Raw genomic sequence first — 23,301 nt, forward strand, 5'->3', positions numbered from 1 at the left:
CGCCTCGTAAAAGGGAATTCGTCCATTGTTTGCCCTAGAATAATATTTCTGTCGACACCGGAGCGCGCCAGCTGGGTCGCGACGCCACCGGCAACCCTTGCGTAATCCGCCGGCCCCGTTTTTTCGCCCGTCCGTCGCGAGCTTCAAACTGCGAACGGTCGGCCAACGATGTTCGACGGCCGGCTGCATTATCGGGGAAATCCCGACGCGAAAAATACCGCCGGCTATCCGGCCGGCGCTAACGCACGGCTCGAGAACTTCTGAAAGGACCCCCGAGGGAACGACGCGAACATGATGGCGTCGCGTCGCGTTGCGTCGCGTCGTCGTGTTGGGATCGTCGAGTTCCACGCGATTTCCCTGAAAACATCCTGCAATCTAACTTCGACGATTTTAGATTTCGCGTTTCACCGGCTCGTCGCGCTGCCCTCCTCTAGAAGTGTGCACCTGAATCGCGTGTACAGCTTTCGCGGAGGATGAAGCAGTGGATTTGTAGAGGTTTGTTCAGAGATATGGTGGCATTTTTGAAATTGATGATCGAGTGTCGGTTTACTGGCAGCTTGATTTTCATTGCGAATGCTGGCTGGTTCTTGGATGGCGAGTGCAAGAGATTGTTTCAAGAGAGTATTCTCCGTTGTGGATAATTGGTTGTAGCGACGTTGACTCGAAGCTCAAGGAATTTATTTACTTGTTTATGGAAAGGTATATTCTGGAAGTTTCTGGAAATGGAGTGAGAGGTGATTGTTTCAGCTAGTTCCGATGGCAAGGATGTCAGAATGAATATTGAGAGGAATGTTCTAAGATTTTACGAAATATCGTGTTCGTTTCGCCGAGATCCGATGGCTACCGATACGCTTTCGAAAGAAGTTGTATGCGTTGGTTACCGTTGATTCCGAAGCGAATAGGAATGTCGGGAAAATTGTATTGAAGATTCCGTACGAAGACGCACGAAGGAAGAAACAGATATTCAAAGCTCGAGTTCAAGGCGATTTGCCTAAACTTCGAACGGCAGCTTTAAAAATTTACGGCGTTCTATCGCGCGGAAATGTGGTCCGGACAGAATAGAAGACTTCCAGCGGAAAGAGATTTTGAAATATGGAACGGCACGTTAAAGCATCGGGAGATTTCACAGGAATATCTAGCGGGAGGACCGTTCCTCAATCGCGGCGATCTTTTCAAGTTTGCGGGGCTACACATGCTCCTGAAACGTTAGAAGCTGGTCCACTTTGTGGCGAACGTATTTTCAATGGAGCCCCCGATCCCGTTAGGACATTCACAGTCGAGCGAGCCCGGTTTCAGGATTGGATACAATAAAATCGAATTTCCGGGGACGATAATTTCGAATTGAAAGTTTGCATTCTGCTCGATGGCCGCGCGAACGTGTTCGCGATGTATGCGCCCGAACGACACGGGAACGCTTGACGCGAACGTTCCGAGGCCATATCTCTCGCCGCGCTTTTATTGCATCATTTGCAGTACATTTTTCCCGCGGAGCGATAAAGTTTCGCAGGTATTCAGTCCGCGGTGTGCGCGAGCCGACTATCTGGCACGTCTCTATTTCATCAGTTTCAGCGACACCGGGCGCAGTTTGTCTCTGGCTTATTTTTCGACGTAACGGCGGAAAGAACCGTCGACGGTATCGCGGTATTTTCGACGCGAAGGCATTACCACGAAGCGTTGCGATCGATGGACGAATTAACACGCGACGATCGAACGAAGTTAAGAAAGATCCGGCGCGCGAGTCGGCCCGGGTGTACGATTGCGATGTAAATTAGTCGTGCAAACATGGTCATAATTATAGAGTGACTATCTCGATTGGTAAACTCACCAAGGTATGTTACAGGTGTGCGTGAGGGTGAGATATCTGGCGCCCAACTCGTACAACATCCTCAGAACTGCCAGACTCGCTCCGACGGCATGGCCACCCTCGACCCCTATCAGGCTCGCTAATCTACCCTCCTTATGCGCTCGCTCTATACCTGAAACGAAACGTCGCGTCTTGAATGAACATGTTCGCTTGTTTAATAAAAGTGCAATAAAATCAAATAATGAGGTGCGTACTCGTCGAATGCAGGGGAAATGCACTTGAAATGTATCCTGACGAAAAACTAAAGCGAAACGGAGGAGAATTACATGTTTGTCTTGAAATATAAATAATCCATTGGTGAAACAGTTAGCACCGTTAAGAGTTTTAAGATGACGTGTATACTCGTCGAACACAGTTAACTGGTTAATAAACTCTTTGCTGATGAACTGCAGAATTTAGCTGTTCGCAGCTGATCCATTTCGCTTTCAAATAATAGACGGTGAAACGGTCATGATTTTCATGGCGCTTAACGTAAGATCATCGAAATTATAAATATGGTTTCACTCGGTAACTCTAGTGCTGGTAAACGATGCTATTGTGATAGAAAAATAATTAGTTCATACGTTTGCAGTACAGAACTTCGTAAATGAACTAACACAACCGATGTTGATTAATCAGAGGACTTCGCGAGAACTCTTCAAGGGATTTCGGAGATTACACAGATCCATAAACCCTTGGGAGGACCCATCGTAACCACGAAGGTTTCGGAGAATCAAGAAACCCTTGAAGAGGTCTCCGAAGGTCTTCAGGCGTCTCGAAGATCCCGAAAGTTTCTAGAAGTCTCCAAGGGACGTGGAGTTCACGAGGACCCAGAAAGTCCTTGTATGAACCATTCCAAGGGATTTGGAGGACTATAGGGAACCGGAAGATCTTGGAAAAAGTCCTTCATGAGAGGTCGAAGATCCCAGAGACCCTTAGAACCCTCGAAGAAACACTTCTGCAAGATCGTAACAAACCTTCGGACTTGTTGATTCTCTAGGATCTAGACCCAAATTGCTAATGAACATAACCTCTAATACAGTTCTCATTTCATCCAAAAAACCATAAACCTCCAACTCGAAAGCGTCTCACTAAAAATTCAAGTTCCCCATGAGATACAAACGACAACAAATTAATAAGAAACCATCCAAAAATGAAGAAACAAATCTATTATATTTCAATATTTCACATATTGATGAATAGCTTAACGTTACATATAAGACTCCATAATTTCGGTACACTAAATCAAGTAATTACCTTGCAATCAACTCTCGATCGCAAAGGGTTAACGCCGGGCAGCCCCGAAATTTAAACACCGTGCACAAAGGGTATCGGGAGAGTCGATCGCTTAATTAAAGTTATCTGTCACCTTCGGCCCGATTTAATTAAATCATTTAAATTGCCTGTCGCTGGCCACGGGTGTTATCTCGCGGATCATTAATTACGAAGCGTAAACGGCGTGGTGCGCGGGGGCGGCTTGATTAATCCCCGATCGGAGATAATGAAACGACGGCTCTCCCGAAGAACATTGTTAGCCACTCGGTAAATCCTCCTTGCGGTCGGTATTTTGTCAGTATTTAGTCAGCGCGCCGCGAATTCGATTCCGTCCGGCGTTTAATCGTTTTAATCGGGCCGGGCCGTGTAAAGGCGTGCTATCGGGGCCGCGTGAAATCGGATTCGCGGGCTCGGTGTCGTTCGGATTCGATTAAAACACCGCGTACAAATTGCGTTAGGTTCGGCGCTTCCTGAACACCTACACAACGGACCCGTTTGTCGGCGTTGCCAGCGCTCGCGCTTGTGTGGGGTCGCCGGTCCATCGAGAAACGGGACCAGCGTTGAAATGCCATTTGTCGCGGGGACTCGAACTTTTCCGCCTTTGACCGCCCCGCGATCGAGCCCTCTCGAGCTCGCGTTAATGGAGGGCCCATTCTGCGGCCGCGCGAATTTACCCGCGGCCGACGCTCCGACCGCGAATTGCGACCATGAAGCGCCGCGGCGCCAGCCGCTCCTTCCTTCCTTCGATCTATTGAAACTTTCCGCTGTTAAAATCCCACCCGTAATTCAATTTCGATATGCACCAGGACTTCGGTAATGGCCCGCTAACTATGGCCCGAAACTCCGTTCCGGCGCGCTCGCATTGCTACGCGGCCGAGCTCGATTTGTGGTAATGTATTTGCGATCGGGAATTTAGGGCGTAGTTCTTTCGCGCGATGATTTATCGGAAGAATGAAATTTTCGTTTGCGAACTGCAGATTTTTGGGGGTTATTGGGGATGAGAGAAATTTAACTGATCATTGACGCGGAAAATGTCTTGGAATCTCAAGTGCGTTTTTATTGTTACGCGTCTAGGATCTGGAGCGTAGATCTATATATTAATTCATTAACGAATTGTGATTGGAATTTTCGTTTGCGAAGTGCAGATTTTTAGTTATCGATTAAGGATGAAAGAAATTTAACTGATCTTTGACACAGAGAATATCTTGAAATCTCAAGCCCGTTTGTATTGTTACGCGTCTAGGATTCGAAGCATAGATCTATATATTAATTCATTAACGAATTGTGATTGGAATTTTCATTTGTCCAAGGTTCTAGATTCGTAATTCAATATAAAGATCAAGAACTGCACCGATCCCCAAGCCTCCGAAAATAAATTCGTCAATAGTCTCCGCAAAAGCGAACAGCTTCGAAACATCAATCATTCATCCCTTATTCCCAAAGTCGTCGCCAGAGCCAGCGTCAGAATCATCGATAACAATGCCCAACAATCCTCCAAACCGACGGAAATATACATTTATTTCCAGACTTCAAAATGCATGAATATTTAAGAAAACCCACGGACGGGTCAGCCGAAAGCAGATGTCTCGATAAATCTCTCGGTCACTCGGGGGTTACGTATTTCACGTGCCCCGACACGTCTCGGGGTCTTATATCGCGCGAAAAGTTGGTCATAACTCGCGGCGCGCGTTGAATGACTGTCGGCGAAGTTAGCGCGGCCGGCGTTCTTCGGTTCCCGAAGACGCTCCCATTCGGCGGGCCCGTTCGTGCGCGAGCGCTGAGGTAAATCGAGCGTGTCCCTTGGCACCGCCATTTGTCCCGGCAACTTTAATTCCTCCGTGGGGGTCGTGGCCCGCCGATTGCGCCGTATTAAGCCCGGCAATGGAACAACAAGCGAAAAAGGAACGTCGATGAACCGCGATTCGCCTGGCTCGCTGATTTGAACCGGGGCATGTGAAAGTTAACCCCTCGCGCTATGATTTATGTTTTGCGATCGACACGACTACTTTATGAATAATTTACTAGGACATTTGATGCTTGTTTTATGTCTATGTCTACTGACATAGGTGGACGATTGATGAAAGAAAAGTAATATTTAATTTATATTTAAGGGAAATGACACTTGGATGTCTGAAAATTTACAATTTTCAGTACGAGTCTGATACGATATTGTAGGTCAAGGGGTTAAAGTTGCGTTACGTTGAACGTCGTTTCGAGTGACACTTACCTACTGCGTCCAATATATAGGAAACTCATTATTTTTCTCAGTGATATTGTTGTATTGACAATGAACACGTTAAGCATTGTGCTAGATCACTTCTTTCGCTTGTTATCTATGTCACAGTATGTTTTGAAATGAACTTGAAATACTTCCGGTTCGTCAACAATGAAATGATATCTTCTGTCTGCAATTATTACAACTAACAGATGTTTCTCTGAGAAATTATTCAAGAAACTGGTTTCTATAGTTGTATAATAGACCCACTCTTGAGGTTTCCATAGAGAAATTTCAAAAAACCGACTGCTCGGTAGCTTCAGCGTCGACTGTTAATTCTGTTCCAACGAATTTATGCTGAAACAGACGTTGTTTGGCACGGGAACGCACGTTCTGCGTCGTAGACAAACAAATGTACCGGGGCACACCGGTACGCCGATTACTGCCCCCGGCAGAGGAAGTTTCAGCGTTATCTGCCGATTCCGTAGTGCACCCGTTTCGCCCACGGTTTTCCATTTCTCCCGGAATTCCCTGATCTTTCCGCATTCATGCCGCTTCCCTTTCTCCCGCGCGGCGAATCGCTTCCCGCGGCTGCCCCCGCCGTGAATCGATAGCTTTATATGCTCGTTTTATAAGCAACTTCAATTTCCTTAGATATTCCTGGGAAACTGAACCGCGGCGACCTATTTGCGGAAGGACAGACGTCTGGGAATGGTTCTACGTTTTTTTCAATGCGACGCTGCGAGCGTCGTGTTACGTTTTTTGATAAACCGATGGTTTCTGCCGGAGATCGTCAAGTGTTTTGCGTTGTTTCGAGGCTGTAGAGTACCTTTGTGAAACTTATTAATGACAAAGTAGTCGTATCGATCAGAATTTAGAAAGAAATAGGCCAAGGGGTTAATATGTAATCTGTAGAAACTGTAACAATAGATAATTTTCAGTTTCCTTCGATATTCGTTGTAAGTGAAATTGTTTTCACTTCGAGTGTTGAATGCTTTTGAGATGTCAATAATTGAGAAAGGAATACATCGAAACCATTTTGAGTGGTACAGTAGTAGTGTTAAATAAGTTTATGTTTAATGAAATTCTGGAGTATCAACCCTTTGTATGTTTAATGAATATTTCATTAGAACAGCGAATATATCTAGTGAAAGATCCGTCGATTCTGAGAAATGGATTTTCTAGAACCTCTCAGGAGCGGAATTCGAATATTTTACTCGGCATCGATTGTTAGTGGCTCTTCCGTGAAGTTTCTTTTTAAACGATCAAACTATAGATCGTTCAGCCGTGCGAGGGGAACGTTTACGTCAGTTCAGAATCAAAGGAATCCTCGGTTCCTCGAGGATTGTAAACAGGAGCACCAAGTTCGTCTCTGTCCGCCATAAATCTCGAACTCCCCGAGCGTCTCGAACTATTGCTCCGCGGAAGTAACGCTGCCGAAGTACGCTTTACGTCGAAACTTTGCCCCGGGAAGCGACGATTGGCTCATGTAAACATATCTTTGCCTGTTGTCTCTCAGAAATTGCTTCTTACTGGATGTTAACAGCGGCTCGTAAACAAAGGTCTTCGACCTCCGCAAGTACATCCGTGGATTAGGTTTGCTTTAGAAAGTTATCGCGCGCATTGTCCTAGTTCTTGGTATCTTCAGTTAGCACTCCGCCGATTATGTTAAGAACTGGATCACTGTTCGCGTAAATTCCAATAGGAAATCCATATTTCTTAGTTTCTATTTACTACAAAATCCGTTATCATCAATTCCGCAGAATAAGCAGAGATCAATAAAATAGAGTTCAACCATCGAATCAATAACTCTGCTTGTAGATTGTATTGTTCCTCGATTGAATAGCCATTGATAGACTGAAATGACTTATAACTGAATCTTTTCGAATTTGAAGGTCGAGTTATTGATTCGATAGTTGATACTTTCGAGATAACTGAAATAACTTATAACTGAATCTTTTCGAATTTGAAGGTCGAGTTATTGATTCGATAGTTGATACTTTCGAAATAACTGAAATAACTTATAACTGAATCTTCTCGAATTTGAAAGTCGACATCGAAAGTATCACCTGTAATTTACCTATTTCAAGCAAACCGAATTTCAAGACAGTCTTATATCCAAAATGCGTTTAAATATATTTGACTTCTCGCAAGTTCTATCGAGTTCATCTAACATCATGATATTCGATGCTCGGAGATTGCGTGTCCGATATTCTTCCGATACCATAAGTACCTTCCACTCTATAAATGGCTGCGGTCCATTCAGCGAATCGAAGAGTATCTTCTCGCGATGTCTCCGACAATAGGCCGAATTCCATCGGAGCTGCTGCTCGCATTAATCGCTCGGAAGATGGACAGCGCATCGGCGGGAAGTAGTTCGCAACTTTCGAACGATCTTCTCTTTATAAGCTGCTGCGGAGTACATATATGTTGTACGTATGTACGCGGCCGCATATCGCATGTCTGTTTACGTATGCATGTGCATGCCGACATGCAGTCGCCGGCGTTCGGCTTATCGAACGCGGCGGAACGGTCGGTATGGCTTGACATTTTTCCATTTCAGCCGGAATTTACAACTGGCTGCATCTTCCCGGCTTCCCCGGCGTTTTCTCATCAGATTCGCGGCCACGTCCCCGTGAGGACCAAATTATTACGCCGCTGCGTGAAATCCAGCTTCGATCGTAAGAACCGACCAAGCAACTGGACAAGGTTCGACGGTGATCGCGAAACGAGTTAATTAGAGAATTGAGTTTCTTCATACCTTAATGGTACTTTATTTTTTTTAAGTAGATTCTTTCAAATGGTAGTGACTGATTGTAAGTATCGTATTTTCTCAAACTTCAGTAGTGTCTAATTGTTCGAATTGAATTTTTGGAAAGTTCAGTAGTGACTCGTACATTTTGAATTCAGTGAAAGTAGTGAATAATTTCACGATTGGAATTGTTCGAAATTGTAGTAATTTTACGAATTGAATTTTCTCAACTTAATGATTTCTCAAGAATTCTAATATAATTTATTTCAGAGACCATTGTAATTAACCATACGTTAACATGATAGGCAAATTGCTTTAATTCAGAAAAAAGAAATTCTTATTAGATTCTACATGTTTCAGGTATAAGTTAAGGTGAAGCGGTAATTCGGTTTCACTTTCAATGTAACGTGGTGGGAAGAGTATAAATTCAAGTATCACCGGAGGCTTCAAAAGTTTAATCTAAAAAAAGGAACGCTCTCGTTTCCCTCCCTCATTTTTCCCTCGACCTTCCAGCTGCGCCGACGACGCAGGTATCGAGTTTAACGCAGAGACAGGCGATCAAGCGGCGGAGCACACTGTGTCCCGCTTTTGTGAAACTATTTGCTCTTTTTCCTCGTTTCCGTCAATGTCGTCGACTCGTCGCGGCGCCAACTCGCTCGCTTTTTCCCCGAGTTCTGCTTCGATTTACCAGCTTCTTGTCTCCTCCGCGAGCGACGGCGGATTACGGGTTTGAAACGAAGGACTGTATCGACGGTTCAATCATCGCAATTTCAGTTTCTTTGTCGAAGCAATCCACCATGAATCTTCCGGTGTATAATTTATTGAAAGGGCATAACCGTGTGTCGCCGAATCAATGATTCTTCGCGGGAAATACAAACCACGTTAAATTTAACAATGGAACTACCGAATGGGTCAAATTGTCGAAACATCGAATTGTCTGGGTTTTTGAGTTGATGGAATTGAAAGTTCTGTTATTTGAATGAAGAAATTCGTTGGACAATTTAAGATATGTAATCTATAAAAATTGCAGTTTGTAAATGTATAATTCAGAATGATTCCAAATTATATATGTAATAATTCATCAAGATTTCAATTTATAAATGTATAATTCAGAAAGATTCCAATTTACATATGTAATAATTCATCAAGATTTCAATTTATAAATGTATAATTCAGAAAGATTCCAATTTATAAATGTAATAATTCATCAAAATTCCAGTTTATAAATGTAATAATTCATCAAGATTTCAATTTATAAACGTATAATCCGCAGAAATTTCAATCCATAAACGTGCAATCCACCCAAGTTTCAATTCGACGTTCAAGAACAGGTTCAAACGGAATTCCTCGTATTTTTTCCCCGCCGTTGCTGGTTGAAATAAAACGGACAAGCCGTAAAAACCGGTATACACAGCGCTCTCGCACAAGTGGGAGCCACATCAGCGGCAAAATCTTACGGTTCATCCTCCGTTCGCATGCTTTCAAGTCATCAAACTTTACAACTCTTTCCGAATTCCCTTCGCCACTCTAAATTCTACCGAAACTTCCACTGTTAAAACGAGGGTGCCAGAGAAAATCGATCTCGCACTTATACAGCTTTCCTCCGAAACGTCTGTCCTTTGACGTTCGAGCGAATAATCACGGAAATACGTTACGACGTACAAGATCCTAATCAAGTACTTCACCAGTGTCCCTCATTACGTATTCAACGACTCAAACTACTAAAAAAACAGGAAACACAATCTGTATCCACCATTAAACATCAAATCGCTGCTTCACAGACTAAATATCCAAGCGAGTCAACTTTCCCATCAATTTCTAAATTCTAATAATATTCTACAATATTCCACAGAAAGATAATAATCATTTCTATATATATCAAGCAACAGTTTCAATTAAGCTGTCTCCACACTGTCAACCTATCGACGAAATCCTTCAGATTATCGAAATCCATAAATGAACCCTTTGCACTCCAGAAGTTTTTCACCGGAAATATTCAATATTTTCTACTGAGATACAGACGACATTTTCTCAAATTGAATTAAGAAATCTCATTGCTGCATTATAGAAAGTTTGATATTAAATATCAAATTAAATGTCAAATCATTCGGTGACTTAGAGGCGCCTCCGGAGTGCAAAGGGTTAAATATCAGCCACATAGAAATTCGTTCCATCCACCAAAGCAACGTACCGATCAGCACGTCTGGCAAAGTGCGAGCTATCAGTGCTGTCTGTGACATTCAAATGTGAGCCAGCAGCGCACACAGGCGTCGACGTGTTAAATGAAAGAAAAATATTAGGAGAGCTCGCCGGCTCGGAGGTCGCCGGTTACGGGCGGGAGATGACGTCCGCTGGCTGATGGCGGAAGGCGTTCCCGTTCGTGAGTTCGAATGCACTCTAAAGTCTCCAAAGAGTGTCTACGGTGACGATGATGACGACGGAACGAGGGGAAAGGGGCTTGGCCCGATTTTTCTACTGGCGTCCGTCCAGGGACGCGCGACGTCGAACGGCCCACCGGAAGCAAACACGGCCCGGCAAAGTCTCTTCCGCCCCGATAGAACGTCTCCTAACGTTCATGCGTAAATTCCGGCCGGCGGGAGGGGGAAGACACATCCAATTTATTTCTGGGAGCTCATCGAATGGAACAAATTTGCGCTGGCGCTACTCGAATTTACCGCCGGCCGACTCCTAGGCTGATACCTTGCCCGCGGCACTTTTCGAACCGATGGGGAATTCTGTTTTATCGAGTTTTCCGGCGGCTCTCGTTTATTGCAAATGGAATATTGAGACGAGAACAATCTTCGCTCGTAGGCACGACTCAAATGGAAGCGAAGCTTCTGGCTCGGCGATAAAGGGGCCGCGATCGCTGGTTGTCCAGAGTTATACCAGGCCATAATTTTCAAGTACTCGGGACATTAAATAATGTTCCCGGCATTAAAAGGCAGCTTTGTCCTCGGCTACTGTCTATAAACATGGCGTGGAAACGCGACAGCGCTGAAGTCAGGCGGAAGCTTTAACCATGGGCTGAAGCTGTGTAGTTCAACTTAAATTCTAGAGTATCCGTACTCATCGCGGGCTTTCAGCCGAAGCTACAATTAATTTACGTCAAACCCAGGTACCAAACTACTCACTGAACTCAGAAGACACTGTGTTAAGTCCAGAAAATCGAGGAAATCAATGTTTCTTAATACATTTGTTTCAAACTTCTCGGTTTACTGATTTGATCACGAAAGTATACAAAGTTTTCTTCAAAGGATAGACTCTTCAACAACAGAATATTACTGCTTCCATGGAAATTCCCAAAAATCGACTTCACCGTCAGCTTCCGAGCGGTTCAACCAGCGCGAAAGCAAAAGGAAAGATCGCGCCGTCAAGGTACATATTTTCAAACTCCTCGAACGCGCAGTTTCCGCGAGACTAACGTTTAACGGCGCAACGGGGCGCGGGTCTATCGGTTATTCCCGAGCGACGAGAAATTAATTAAATCCGAGGAAGGCGCGGCCGGCGAGCACGAAGATTCACTCGGCGGACTTTCTTTCTCAAAGCGGAAAAATCGCGGGGGGCGGGAATCTTCGCCGCGAGCGTGCCAGCAGCCAACCCCCCTGACATTGGCATTCCGCCAGGAATTCTGGCGGTGTGTAACGTCGGCCGGCCCATTCTCGGAACAAATAGAGGATGGTAATTCCCGACGTTCGTCGACCTCGAAAGCTCGATTTCATATTCTTCGCGTGTGAAGCTCCCGAGGATCGTCGTCCTCCGTGATCTCGAGCGCGGATCGACGACCGTCGAACACGCCGCCGGCGGTGTTACATCTTCGAGAACCGCTGACTCGATTCGTCCGGCCGCTCGGCCGTCTCGCGTGCCACTTCGAACTCGAACTGCGAAGACACACCGGAAATGCAAGTCGCCGGTGCATCCCATCGACGGTTCGCGCGGTCTGTTTACGCCGTGCGAGAGCTGATTAGCAATTGACTGGTCGTGTTTGAGTTCCGCCGCGTATTCTACTGAACTAATTTAACGCAGGATTTAAGGATTTCGATTTGACGGAAATCTGAGGGAAATTCAGGATCTTAGACATTGTTTCGTAAGAGTTTCAGTCGATTTTCATTGATGCAATTTGTGCGGATTCAGACAATCCTCTGCTCTTGACGTAATAATTTTTAGTATGTATATGAAGCAATGTCTTCTAAGTGATAGAATAAAGTGTGAATATACGTCCGTAATTCTAGTGATAATCTCTTGCTGCGCGATATTCTTGGGACTGTATTATGTTCGTTTATTCTAGTGTCAGTAGTTTTAGAGGCTGCAGACATATTTTGTTTTGAATATGAAATATCGATGGTATTATCTCGCGCAGTGAATAATTTTGATTTATCTCGAATTAAAATTCAATATTTCAGCTTTGACTGGCTTGTTGTTCCAAGTCGGGTGACACAATTTTCGGGTGAATATTCAATGCTTCCAAGATATCAATTGTTAAATAAAAAAATCGAAACCAGTCATTTTGTACAGTAGTTCTAGTGTTAATGACCTCTTTCAGTTTTCTCTTCCCAAAGTTTGATTTCAAGAGTTTATCGAAAGTAGTAGAACATTGAAACCGAAAAGATCGCGACGGAAACAAGTGGCAGCGATGATGGAATGTAAAGTGAAGCAGCGAATGGTGGCAAAGTGTTAATGATCGACCAGAGTTGGCCTGTCGAGCGTTATACCTCTTCGCGTGTCGTTCGTCTTGCGTTTCCCTTCGGCGACGATTTAATGCGAGCATCGAACGATTCATTCGACAGGACAGGGGCACAGTGGCGGGTACATAAATTTGTTTATGCGCAAACAAAAGCGAGCCGGATGATCGATACCCGCGGAGCTCGTACGCAACGATTCGGGCGCGTTAATCGCCGTCGGTTTCTTGCCCGCAGCGAAGAAAACTGGGACGCGCAGCTGGCGAAAATTTCTTTTAACGAGCCGAGGCCCGCCTCGATGACGATCCGCCTCGAATCGAATCGGTTTGGCCGTGTGCCCGGCGACTGCGCATGATTGAAATTTATTTTCTGGGATCGTTGTACTTAACCGAATATTGCGAAGATCGGATTAGAGAAATAAAATTGGAGGAGGCTGAAGCCGGGGGTGGTTCCAACAGCTTTTATATTCTATACGCTTTCTGGTTGTTAGGTTTTTCGGTCTACTGAAAATGGTTTATACTTTTATGCCTCTTATTAATATTATGATATTATTGTTAGCTACAGACCATAGAGAATTTAGTATCTATTACTTAATAGAATTACCGAGCATGCGATTTTAACACTAGAACTACCGAGCATTTAATACGATTAATATGCAATTCTTATAAAAATTGTAACAATAGATTATTTTCAGTTTCTTTGGATATTCATTATAGTACTCAAATCAAACTATTTATTTTCAAAATCATTTCGAATATTCAATGCTTCGAAGATATCAATAATTGCCAAACAAAAAAATCGAAACCAGTCATTTTGACTGGTACAGTAATTCTAGTGTTAATCGTGCAACAGAATATAATTTTATTGAACGGAACAAAAACGTTTCGAAGTCTATTCTACGATCGGAATTCATCGATTTTAATTGTATGATGATATTCTATGATCACCGCATTAATCCCGAGAGAACCGTATTTTTCGATCGCATGAACGACCGAGGTCCACGACAGGATTATCGAAGTACAACAGCAGACGTTGCAGTGTAAACAGGGAAGAATTGAAAGGAAGAAAAACATGGTATCGGCGAGGGGATAAAGTCGCAAGGAAAATGGTCTACCTTCCGCCGTAGTAACGAGGACCATGCTTCCAGGATGCTTGTTGACCAACCGGCGAATCAGGTCGATCTGCTCCAGGGCCAGCTGGACCGAGTCGAGATACTGCGAGGAGCAGGGCACGTACGCGGACCAGAACTGTAACAGAGAGAACAAACGAATGTCAGAACGAGCCTTGGGATCATAAAGTAGCACGGTAACACCTCGTTCAACGTTGCAAAGAAATCAAGGGTTGAATGGAACAGCGTTGAACGAGGTCGTCTTGACAACTAAGTAATGAGTGAAACGGAGTGAAGATAAAATATTTCTTGTTACTTTGTTTTATACCGCGTTGAAAACGTATGAAAGTTAGTCAATGAAAAATTGATCATTCTCAGAGACTTCATTTGTAATTACGATAGTATATAAATGTTGACATCAAACTAATTTAACGATAATTCACAGATAAATTAAGCAACAAAGCTATTTTATTCAAATATTTCATATAGCAGTACAAAGCCTAATTTAAAATACTAAATATTCAACTATATAGTTTTGCTGTGTCAAATCTCTCGAGTGCAAAGGGTTAATTTCCTTTCATTCTGTTTCAATACTTCACATATTGATGTACCATACAAAGTTTAATACAAGACTAATTCTGCATCAAATCAAATGATCACCTATCGATTGCAAACGGTTCGACAAACACAAACTCCGACAATTTCAAAGCAAAAGTCTAGTTCTAATACGTATAACCACATCATCGGTAATGCAATCGAAGAACCATACGTTAACGTCCAAGCAGTCGGCACCCACATAAACCAGACACTCTCGTAAAAGGCGAGAATTCTCCTAGGTAGCGTGACTCGGTGTTTAAAATAAAAATGGCGCGCCTTAATTTACCTCCGCTGATTATCTGAACGCACAGGAATAAACACGGCAGTGGGAAGCGGTAACGAGGATCGGGAGCAATTTCTCATCTCGATCCGCGTCGTCGAACAATAGTTTGGAAATAATTAGGGGAGCATTAAGGGAGCGGCTGGAACGCCGGCGCGGCGCTGCGCGGCGTCGCGAGCCGGTGCTTTGAATTTTAAATGCCGTGGATATCGGCGCTCGTAAATAACCGAGTATTTATCCCCCGGCCGGCTGGCAGCGCGCGCCACCTTAGGAAATATATATTCGGTTACTCCAAGTAAATTAAACCGACGTATCAGATCCCAGGATTAAACGGCCGGCCGTGATATTTCATTCGATTTGATACGAGCGAACGTGAGCCCGCATAAAAATTCCGGCCGCGCCGCGGCGGCGTCTTTATCGTTCTTAACCGGGGAACCGAGCCGTTCGATACGGTTATCCCTGACGAGAACGGCCGGAACTTGGAAATCAAACTCGTCGATTCTTCGTGGCAATGCGCCTGCGATTTGCCTCGACAAGCGCTCCTTACGAGCAATTTTTCAACCCCTTCCCGAGATGCTCCGAGAAGCGTTACGTTGTTCAGTTTCGGTTTCGTAGATTTCGCAGCACTAATTTGTCAAAAGGATCCTCGATACTGAAGGATTCAATTTTGTTGGAAGACTAAAAAATTGTAAGATTTCATGGGACCTGTCAATTTGAGAGACGAATTTTGTAAATATTTAGTAATAGTTTCAGGTGGTTTTGATTGATGTAATCGTGCTAATTGCAATATTCTAGTTTTGAAGCTAGAATTCTCAAGATTTATCGATGAATAGTTTTCTGGGATCAATGGAATAACGTCCGCGAATCTAGTGTTAGGGTGATTAAAATGATAGCTTCTAATTGTTATTTGTACCTCTTAGAAAGTGTGCATAATGAAGTTATTAATAGCAGTATTATACGTTGAAATATTTAATTATTCTATGTAGTATTTCGATGGGAGTTAATTACTAAGTTCGTTGACCTCCGCAGATTCTGACGTTTAAGTCGGAATCCGTAATACCGGAAGATCTTACGTTGAAGGCTTCGCGAGCGGGCAAACAGGTGTTAGGATTTCCTCTTTTCTTGGCCGTGTCAAGCAGCTTAATTCACTGGCAACAGTTTTTCCTGCTTCTCTGACCGTCGCTTTGCCTCGATCCTAGGGGCCGACGGCGGCGCGGCGACTTCATTACCTTTCCGTCTGGAATCTTTACCGGCACAATTTGCTTTACGTCGCCGCGGCTTCAAGTACCTGAATGTCGCGCTTTTTGCCCGGGCTAATTGCGACCCGACGATAATTTAATCGTGGTCGCAGCTTCCTTTGAATCCCGTGTCAATTCCTAGGAACGCTTAGTCGACGCCTGCCGTCCCGTTATTTCGCCGCGAAATTACGTAGCAATTTGCTCACTGTCACAGGAATTTATTCCTCATTAACGGATCGGGCACGGGAAACACGGAATTTGTATGCCATCCATCCGGCCGCGTTACATCGTTTTTAATACTCGCGTTAGGTTTCGGTAATTACCGTAGAACCCTATATAACGCGGTTAAAATAGTCCGCGACGCGCGGTTTCACGTTTACGAATTTCACGGGAAATTCACCTTTGGATATTGCAATCTGTGTTCAGTTGCTCCACTATATGCATTAGTTCCTTATCAAAGATATCACTTTTATGGTTGTTTTCTAAGTGATCTTCTAACCCTTAGCACTCCAGGTTTTTTTGTAATATATCGGCAACTAATTTTTATAGTATTCCTACCGAAAATTGGAAATGTTATAACATTTCTTCGATCTTTTATTTTCCTTAATACAAAATTCGGATGTGTGGAAAATCGAATGATCTTAGGGTAGAGTCTTTAAGATTCATTAAAATATTTAATATTATAACTGGTGCTATATTGGAGCCTACAAGTTCTAAGGCTTGATAGTAATAGTAATTATACTCGTTACTTATTACGTTATCAAAATAATTTTGTTTTTACTAGTGCTACTTGCTTCTAGTACATACGTAGAAATGTCAATTTCTCAACTTTCAAATCTTTGAATCTTCAAATCTTCAATTCTCCAGTTCTCCAATTCTTCAATTTTCAAAATTTCATACACTCGATTCATCGCATGTCGAGATTATCAACAATTCTAAACGCACCAACGTCTGTACTCCGATGTTCAGCGCTAAATTACATCTCCCGAATGAAGTTCTGCTCTTATAAAAATCCTCCCGAGCAACGAGACGATCTTCAGTACGCGTCATTAAACGCGCATCCCTTTTCGCCGGAATTTCGAGACTCGCGTCTCCATCTTCCTCCGCGTCTCCTCTTCGCGGCGAGAGGAAGCGGCAACTTCTAGCATACGGCGCGTCTTGGTGTCGGTCTCTCGTTCGATAAGCGTATTCTTTTCGGTGCGCTTTTATCGCGGGGGATACCCAATTCCCCGAAGATCGAGCGTTTTGAATGGAACACACACAGGTTATTTCGAATCGGTCGGAATTCACTTTTGGGATGCAGCCACTGGGAAACGCGGTAGATTGCTCGCCGGCAGGACCGCCTCCCGCGGGCACAATCGAAAACGCTTGTACTATGCGCGCCGGATTTTCGATGCGTTCCTATGCACCTACATTCCTGTTCTTACCGGTTTCTGCATTTTCGCGGTGTGCGGACTGTCCCCCTGCTTTCTCGTGGATACAATTATTGGAATCGCGCGATAAGAATGCATGAAGTGCAGCGAGTTCACTGCCGTTAACGCTCGAATAACGAACTTTTCGGTCGGTCTGTTCCTGCATATAATGCATCAATCTGAGAAATATTGATCGTCATCTCATCAGAAAATGTTGAAATATTTCTAGTAAAAAACTTCGGAGTGCAAAGGGTTAATACTGAACTGTTAATACATCGGCGTGTGAAATATTCAGATAAAAAAGCTCTCTCAATTTACTTGCGATTTTTCTTTGAGTTCATTTCAAAGAATATCGTCTTTGTATAGTTAGAAAACGTTATTCCCAGCGAAATACTTCCGAGTGCAAAGGGTTAATTACCTCATTATTCACTTATGATGAATTAATCTTACACTGTACTATACTGCTTCCTTTCAGAACCGAAAAATACTTACAGAATCCATAGGACATCGGTTCCGAAGAACCGGAACCGACACTGTCGACGAACCGATACCGAATAACACTCACGAGTCAACTTCGGTTCTCCGTAATCAGCCCATCGGGCCGATATTATAACTGTTTTCAGCCGGTGGGGCGATAAGGGACGATGACTCGACAGCTCTGTAACGCGATAGCGTCGTGTCCCCTTTTCCTGCGGGACGCACACGCTGTCCTAACAGGGATAGGCCGTTCCCAGTGCAGGAGGTGGCGTCGCGATCAATGTTCGCTAACCTTTTCGCGACGGATGCCTTCTCCACCCGTTCTGAATTAACCAGGACAGTGATGGATCGTGGCGGGACCAGTTTGTCGGTTCCTGTTCACCCTCGCTGTCTACGTATATTATGCATACATGCATGCATACGATGTCTCCGTGGACGTTGCCGACCAGTCACTCGATGTAAGCAAACCGAATGCCTTCAGGGACGCGTTGACAGCGCCAGACGACTGAGAAAATTACCGGTGCCCGTTGACATCTCTGTAATCACGTGAAACGTCGTCCGCGCTCGCGCTCGATCTTCGGCTTTCTTTATCAATCATTCTTCATTAAAGCTGACGACTCGTAAATTTTGAATCATGTACATTCATGGGAGATGTATTTTTTGAACCATCAAACTTCATTAACTATAAGTAATCGTGTTATATTGTAACATGTAAGAAGTTTCCTTAGTTACTCTATATATTAACTTTGATTTGATTATCCATAGCTCTACCTTTCTCAAGTAATTCGTAATTAACCCTTTGCACTCGAGAATATTTTTCTCAACAAATATTCATTATCTTCTGATGAAACGTCAGTGATATTTTTGACGACTAACATAAAGAAATACCTTGCCAAATTAGTCTAGAAATCTTCATCACGAGTCTCACTCGTCATTGTACCGCAAGGGTCAATAGCCTTCTCCACTATTATTCCCTTCCAACTATCAACAGCCTCCTCCACTAGCAGACTTTACCAATTATTAGCGTTCTCTTCTAACCATATTAATTAAATTCGCTCCTACGGCTGCCGATCGCCGTCCACGCGGACACGCGGTAAAGTAAGAAGCTTACTTCAATCTTGATCCTTGTTGCACTGTTGGTACTTCGATAATATCGTGGCCTCTTACCCGAAGAAGGCTACTCCGTTGCCTCGAGCGTACTTCACTGGAACGCCATCGAATCTGACTTCCCTGGCGAGCCAACTCCTCGCTCCTCTTTATCATGTGCCACCCTGGCTGGCCACGGCTGCCATAATCGCGTCTAGACGAGCTTCTAATAGATGGGATCAACCGGCGGACTGTTTTACTAACGAGCCAGCGGTGGCCGGGTATTTTCGAAGGTCTCCGGAGCTATTTTCTTCAGGCGGAGCCTCTCCATGGATTCCCGAGTATATTCACTCCCGAGGGAGGGAACAGATGTTGCTCTATTGGATGAGATTCCATTTCTGACGTCTTAAAGTTAAACCCCCGCCAGATAAAACCCGACTGCCGGTGTTTCAGACGATTCCACTTCGAAAAGTCGGAATGGAATGCCGCGCGCCGGTACATCGACGTCTTCGCTCGCGAATCCTCGGGAATAATCCAGGCGTTAATCAAATCATTGTTGGGACTTGATACGGAGGACTCTTTCTCGTTTTAGATTGACGTTTTATTCGTTTGTAGTTGATGATCCTGCAATAGGTTCTATTCTCTGTAAGGTATCTTCGATTTTAGTCTCTTGAGACCAGAATTCTGTTTGACCAACTCATTTGTTCTAAAACGGAGGACCATTGTTAAGGAAGCCATGGTTTTTTATTTTTAGGCATATACTACATGCATAGGGTTTCATTCAAAAATAGGTTTTTATGTGATCAAGAACTAGACGCGATACAGCAATGACGATCGTCGATCTCAACGCCGAGGCAAGCGTAAACATATTTATCCGTGAACTCCATTGACTGACAGGTGAAAATCAATATCCAGTCAATACTTTACGCACTTCATAAATCGGACAGATTGAAATCGCGTCATATGCGACGCGCAGAAGTCTTTTGAAAAGGATCGACGCCTGGAGTGAGTTTTAATATCGCGCCGGGGCACGGATTTGTAGCCGGCTCCACGTTGCTTCTATGCCCAATACAACTAATGCCGTTTCATCGAGTCACATCGGTTATTCAGAGCGAGCCAAGTCTCGCGGCTGAATGAAATACTGGGCTGTACAGGTGTGCGCCCTATCAAAATTCGGCATTCAGCCTGATTCCAAGGAACGGCTTCGGTCCGCTTCGCTCAATGACGTCAAAAATATTCAACGTCTAGACCAGAGGTTCGCAAACTTATTTAGCCTATCACCCGCTTTTCAGGAGAATTACTCGGCCTCTTTCTGGAGATCCACCTTCTTTAATACTACCTTTACGGATGTATATTGTACAGTCTACTTTAATCTTCGTAGAAAATGTTCATTCATTTAAGCATTAAATTAGAGGTTCCAAAATATAAATTGTATCAATCGAAAGTTTAGTATATAAAATTCAGTATCCAGTAAATTGACGGGTTCTGTGAATCTAGTATCAAAGGAATGTTAAATATTCAATCTAATCTATGTATTCTAATGTCTAGTATCAATAGCTAGAATTCACCCTTTGCTTAAATAATTGCAAAAAGGAAACTACATACTGATTTCTTGCTGTTCGAGTAATTAAATCATCTGTTTGCACATCAGCGTTCCAAATATGAAACTTTCATCTCGCCGAAATGTCGACATTCGTCCGCAAAGAGTTAAAGTTAACGTACAAAAAACATAGGACCCCTAAGATACACTAAGATGGTTACTGAAGATTTAATCGAGCAAACAAAGAAATGCTGCTACTTCGTTCCTGCTCATTAGGGGTGGTATCGCTTATTTTGGGAACCACTGGTTCAGACCAGTTGCAGCTTACACTGCTCACAGTATGTACATTACGAGGGTCGCCGCGATGGCCGCGAACTTCACCGTGAAAGCAATTTCGCAGGTGGGAGCCTTCATTACAAGCCAGTCGATTCGAGGAACCTTAGCGTCCATGCCGAACACTCGGCTTCAAAACACGCCGTACCACGACTGGGTTTCATGGGACATATTGTTAAATCGTTTAGTTATCATAAAGTTCCTTAGCAATTAACCCTTTGCACTCGATAGGTGACTCTCAATTACTTGATTTAATTCAGTCAAACGATAAATTTGAATACCGAATATTAAACACTCGAGAGGCGCCTTTCACTCGCAATTTGATTTAAGCCAAGGAAATTATAAAATTTAAAATTCAATATTAAATTTTCTATAATCTACCAACACATGGATCATCGAAACAAAATAGTTTCGTCGCTTAATTTATGCAAGGTATTGTTTTATATTAATTGTAAAAAATACCATCGATACTTCATCAGAAAATAAAGAATATTTGTTGCGAAAAATATTCTCGAGTGCAAACGGTTAATATTCAATATAACTTTATAAAATATTCACCAGAAATATTCATCCCAAATGTACATTTTCCAAAACCAACTTACCGAGGAGTCACACGTGAATTAAGCAAGAAAGTTATTTTATTTCAATATTTGTACCGATGCATCGTGCGAAGTTCACCATTAAACCTCATGACTTTCCTGCGGCAAATCATGTCGCGACTGCAGGTCACCGTCGAGTGCAGAGGTTAATACACGCCGTCGAAATTGTATTCCACTTTCCCGACGTCGCGCGTGCGTTCTTCCCGAGCGTTTTCCTTTCGAACCCGATTTCGCGGCGTTAACGCGCCTCGAGTATATCCCCCCGCGGTCGAGGATGCTTTCATTCGATTTATGAAGCAAAAATACTTGCCACGTAACGACCGTTTCGTCGAGAGCGGTTCTTTTCAGGCGGCCGGGGGAAGCCGGCCGCGGCAGAAGCGGGAAAATCCTTTCGTTCCCGGATTTACGGAGTGAAAATCGTGCCGCGAACAATTCCCGACTTCGCGGGGCTCCGTTACACGGGGGCGAAGGGACTCCCCTTGTTTTCGTTGAAATCGAAAATCGATATTCCACACGGACCGCGCCTGCTGTTCCCTGGGATCGGGAGTTAAGGGTGGCGGGAAATGTTAATCTCGATAATGAGCTTGCTTGAGTTTTGCCACGGAGTCCCTTTGAATCAAGTGCCATTTAATACGGGGGATTCGTAGGTAAACAGAGATTTCTTTCGTTGACTCTTTCATGAACTCCATATGCACTGTATTCGTAATCCTTCGGTTGGGTTTGCAGTGTCGTTTGGGGTAAACTTTGTCACAGTTTTATCGAACAATCTCCAATTAAGTTTTTAATGAAGCTAGACAGTTAATGCTCTCCTTTATCTAACAAGAATATTTACTGTAAAGTCCGATCTCACATATATTTACTTTAACATATCATTTCATATCTCCATTGAATAATTATTGAAGAATTACGATGTACCAGTTCCTTTCAGAAAACTGCGCCATCTCTCCTCAACATACATTAGTACTAAATTTCTACGTTGCTATTATTCTTATCAAGTTCAAACGTACAACTAAAAATTCTTAAGAAATACCTACAAAACCTCCGCAGAGAACAATCGTTCCAAAGACGCGTATTTCCTAAACACGAAGAATCCCGACAAGACCATTCCAACGTACTCGAAGGGAACAGCGGCAGAGATTTATTTGATCGGCAAGTCGGAATGGGCGTTTCGTTCTCGAGTGTGCGTTCGGTACGCGAACTTCTCGACGTAACCTTTTCATCCCCCGCCGTATCGTTTTTCCCCGTGTTCCGGTGAAAGGTGGGCAAGAGGTCGTGACCCATCGGGGCCAAGTTTTTCCCCGTCCCACGAGAAGTTACGAGAAGGGATGGACCGTAATGGTGGTCCGAGATTAATCCGTCGGATATCAGCGGCGGCGGCGGCGGCGGCGGCGGGGTAGGGGGGAAGGGGTCAGCGAGAAGACCGCGCGATAAATTTTCGTCAGCTCGTAATCTCGGGTAACCGCGAGAAATTAATTGGCAAAGTTGGCCGCGATTCCGCGTCCGGCGGGTCGGTTCCCCCGTTAATTGAATCGATTCCCGGCGATTTTTTTCGGCCCGGCGATCGCGTGCTGCGAATTAATCATCGCGGTGTCGACGGCGGCGGCGGAATGAACGTCGAAAACCGTTTCGGTCTTAATTAATCGCGGGATCCGCGCGGCCGTGAAAAAACGGCCGGGACCGGGACGCGGCTCTGCTCCGCTCGGTGTAATTGAAACATCGCGGGCACTCGAAGAGATCGACCGGTGACACGCGATCCTCGCGTTAACGTTCCTTCCATTTAAACTCTGAAGGAGTTCCGCGCGCGATCACGGGAACTTTAAATACCGGTGGCAGGCGAGACTTTATGGGTGAGCTGATGGGGAACGAATAG

The 23,301-nt window shown here is 44.1% G+C and overlaps 1 protein-coding gene across 1 annotated transcript in view; it reads right to left on the minus strand.

Annotated features, from left to right (window-relative positions):
- Positions 1 to 23,301, minus strand: part of LOC116430178 (dipeptidase 1) — a 123,608-nt gene that overhangs the window by 63,024 nt on the left and 37,283 nt on the right. Inside the window, exons 4-5 of the mRNA XM_076368288.1 lie at positions 13,876 to 14,008; positions 1,826 to 1,976 (exon numbers count right to left, since the gene is read on the minus strand). Of these exons, the coding sequence (XP_076224403.1) occupies positions 1,826 to 1,976; positions 13,876 to 14,008 (284 nt within the window). The remainder of the gene's footprint in view (positions 1 to 1,825; positions 1,977 to 13,875; positions 14,009 to 23,301) is intronic.

Source organism: Nomia melanderi, chromosome 6 (genome assembly GCF_051020985.1).
Source record: "Nomia melanderi isolate GNS246 chromosome 6, iyNomMela1, whole genome shotgun sequence".
In the NCBI taxonomy this organism is placed as follows: Eukaryota; Metazoa; Arthropoda; class Insecta; order Hymenoptera; family Halictidae; genus Nomia; species Nomia melanderi.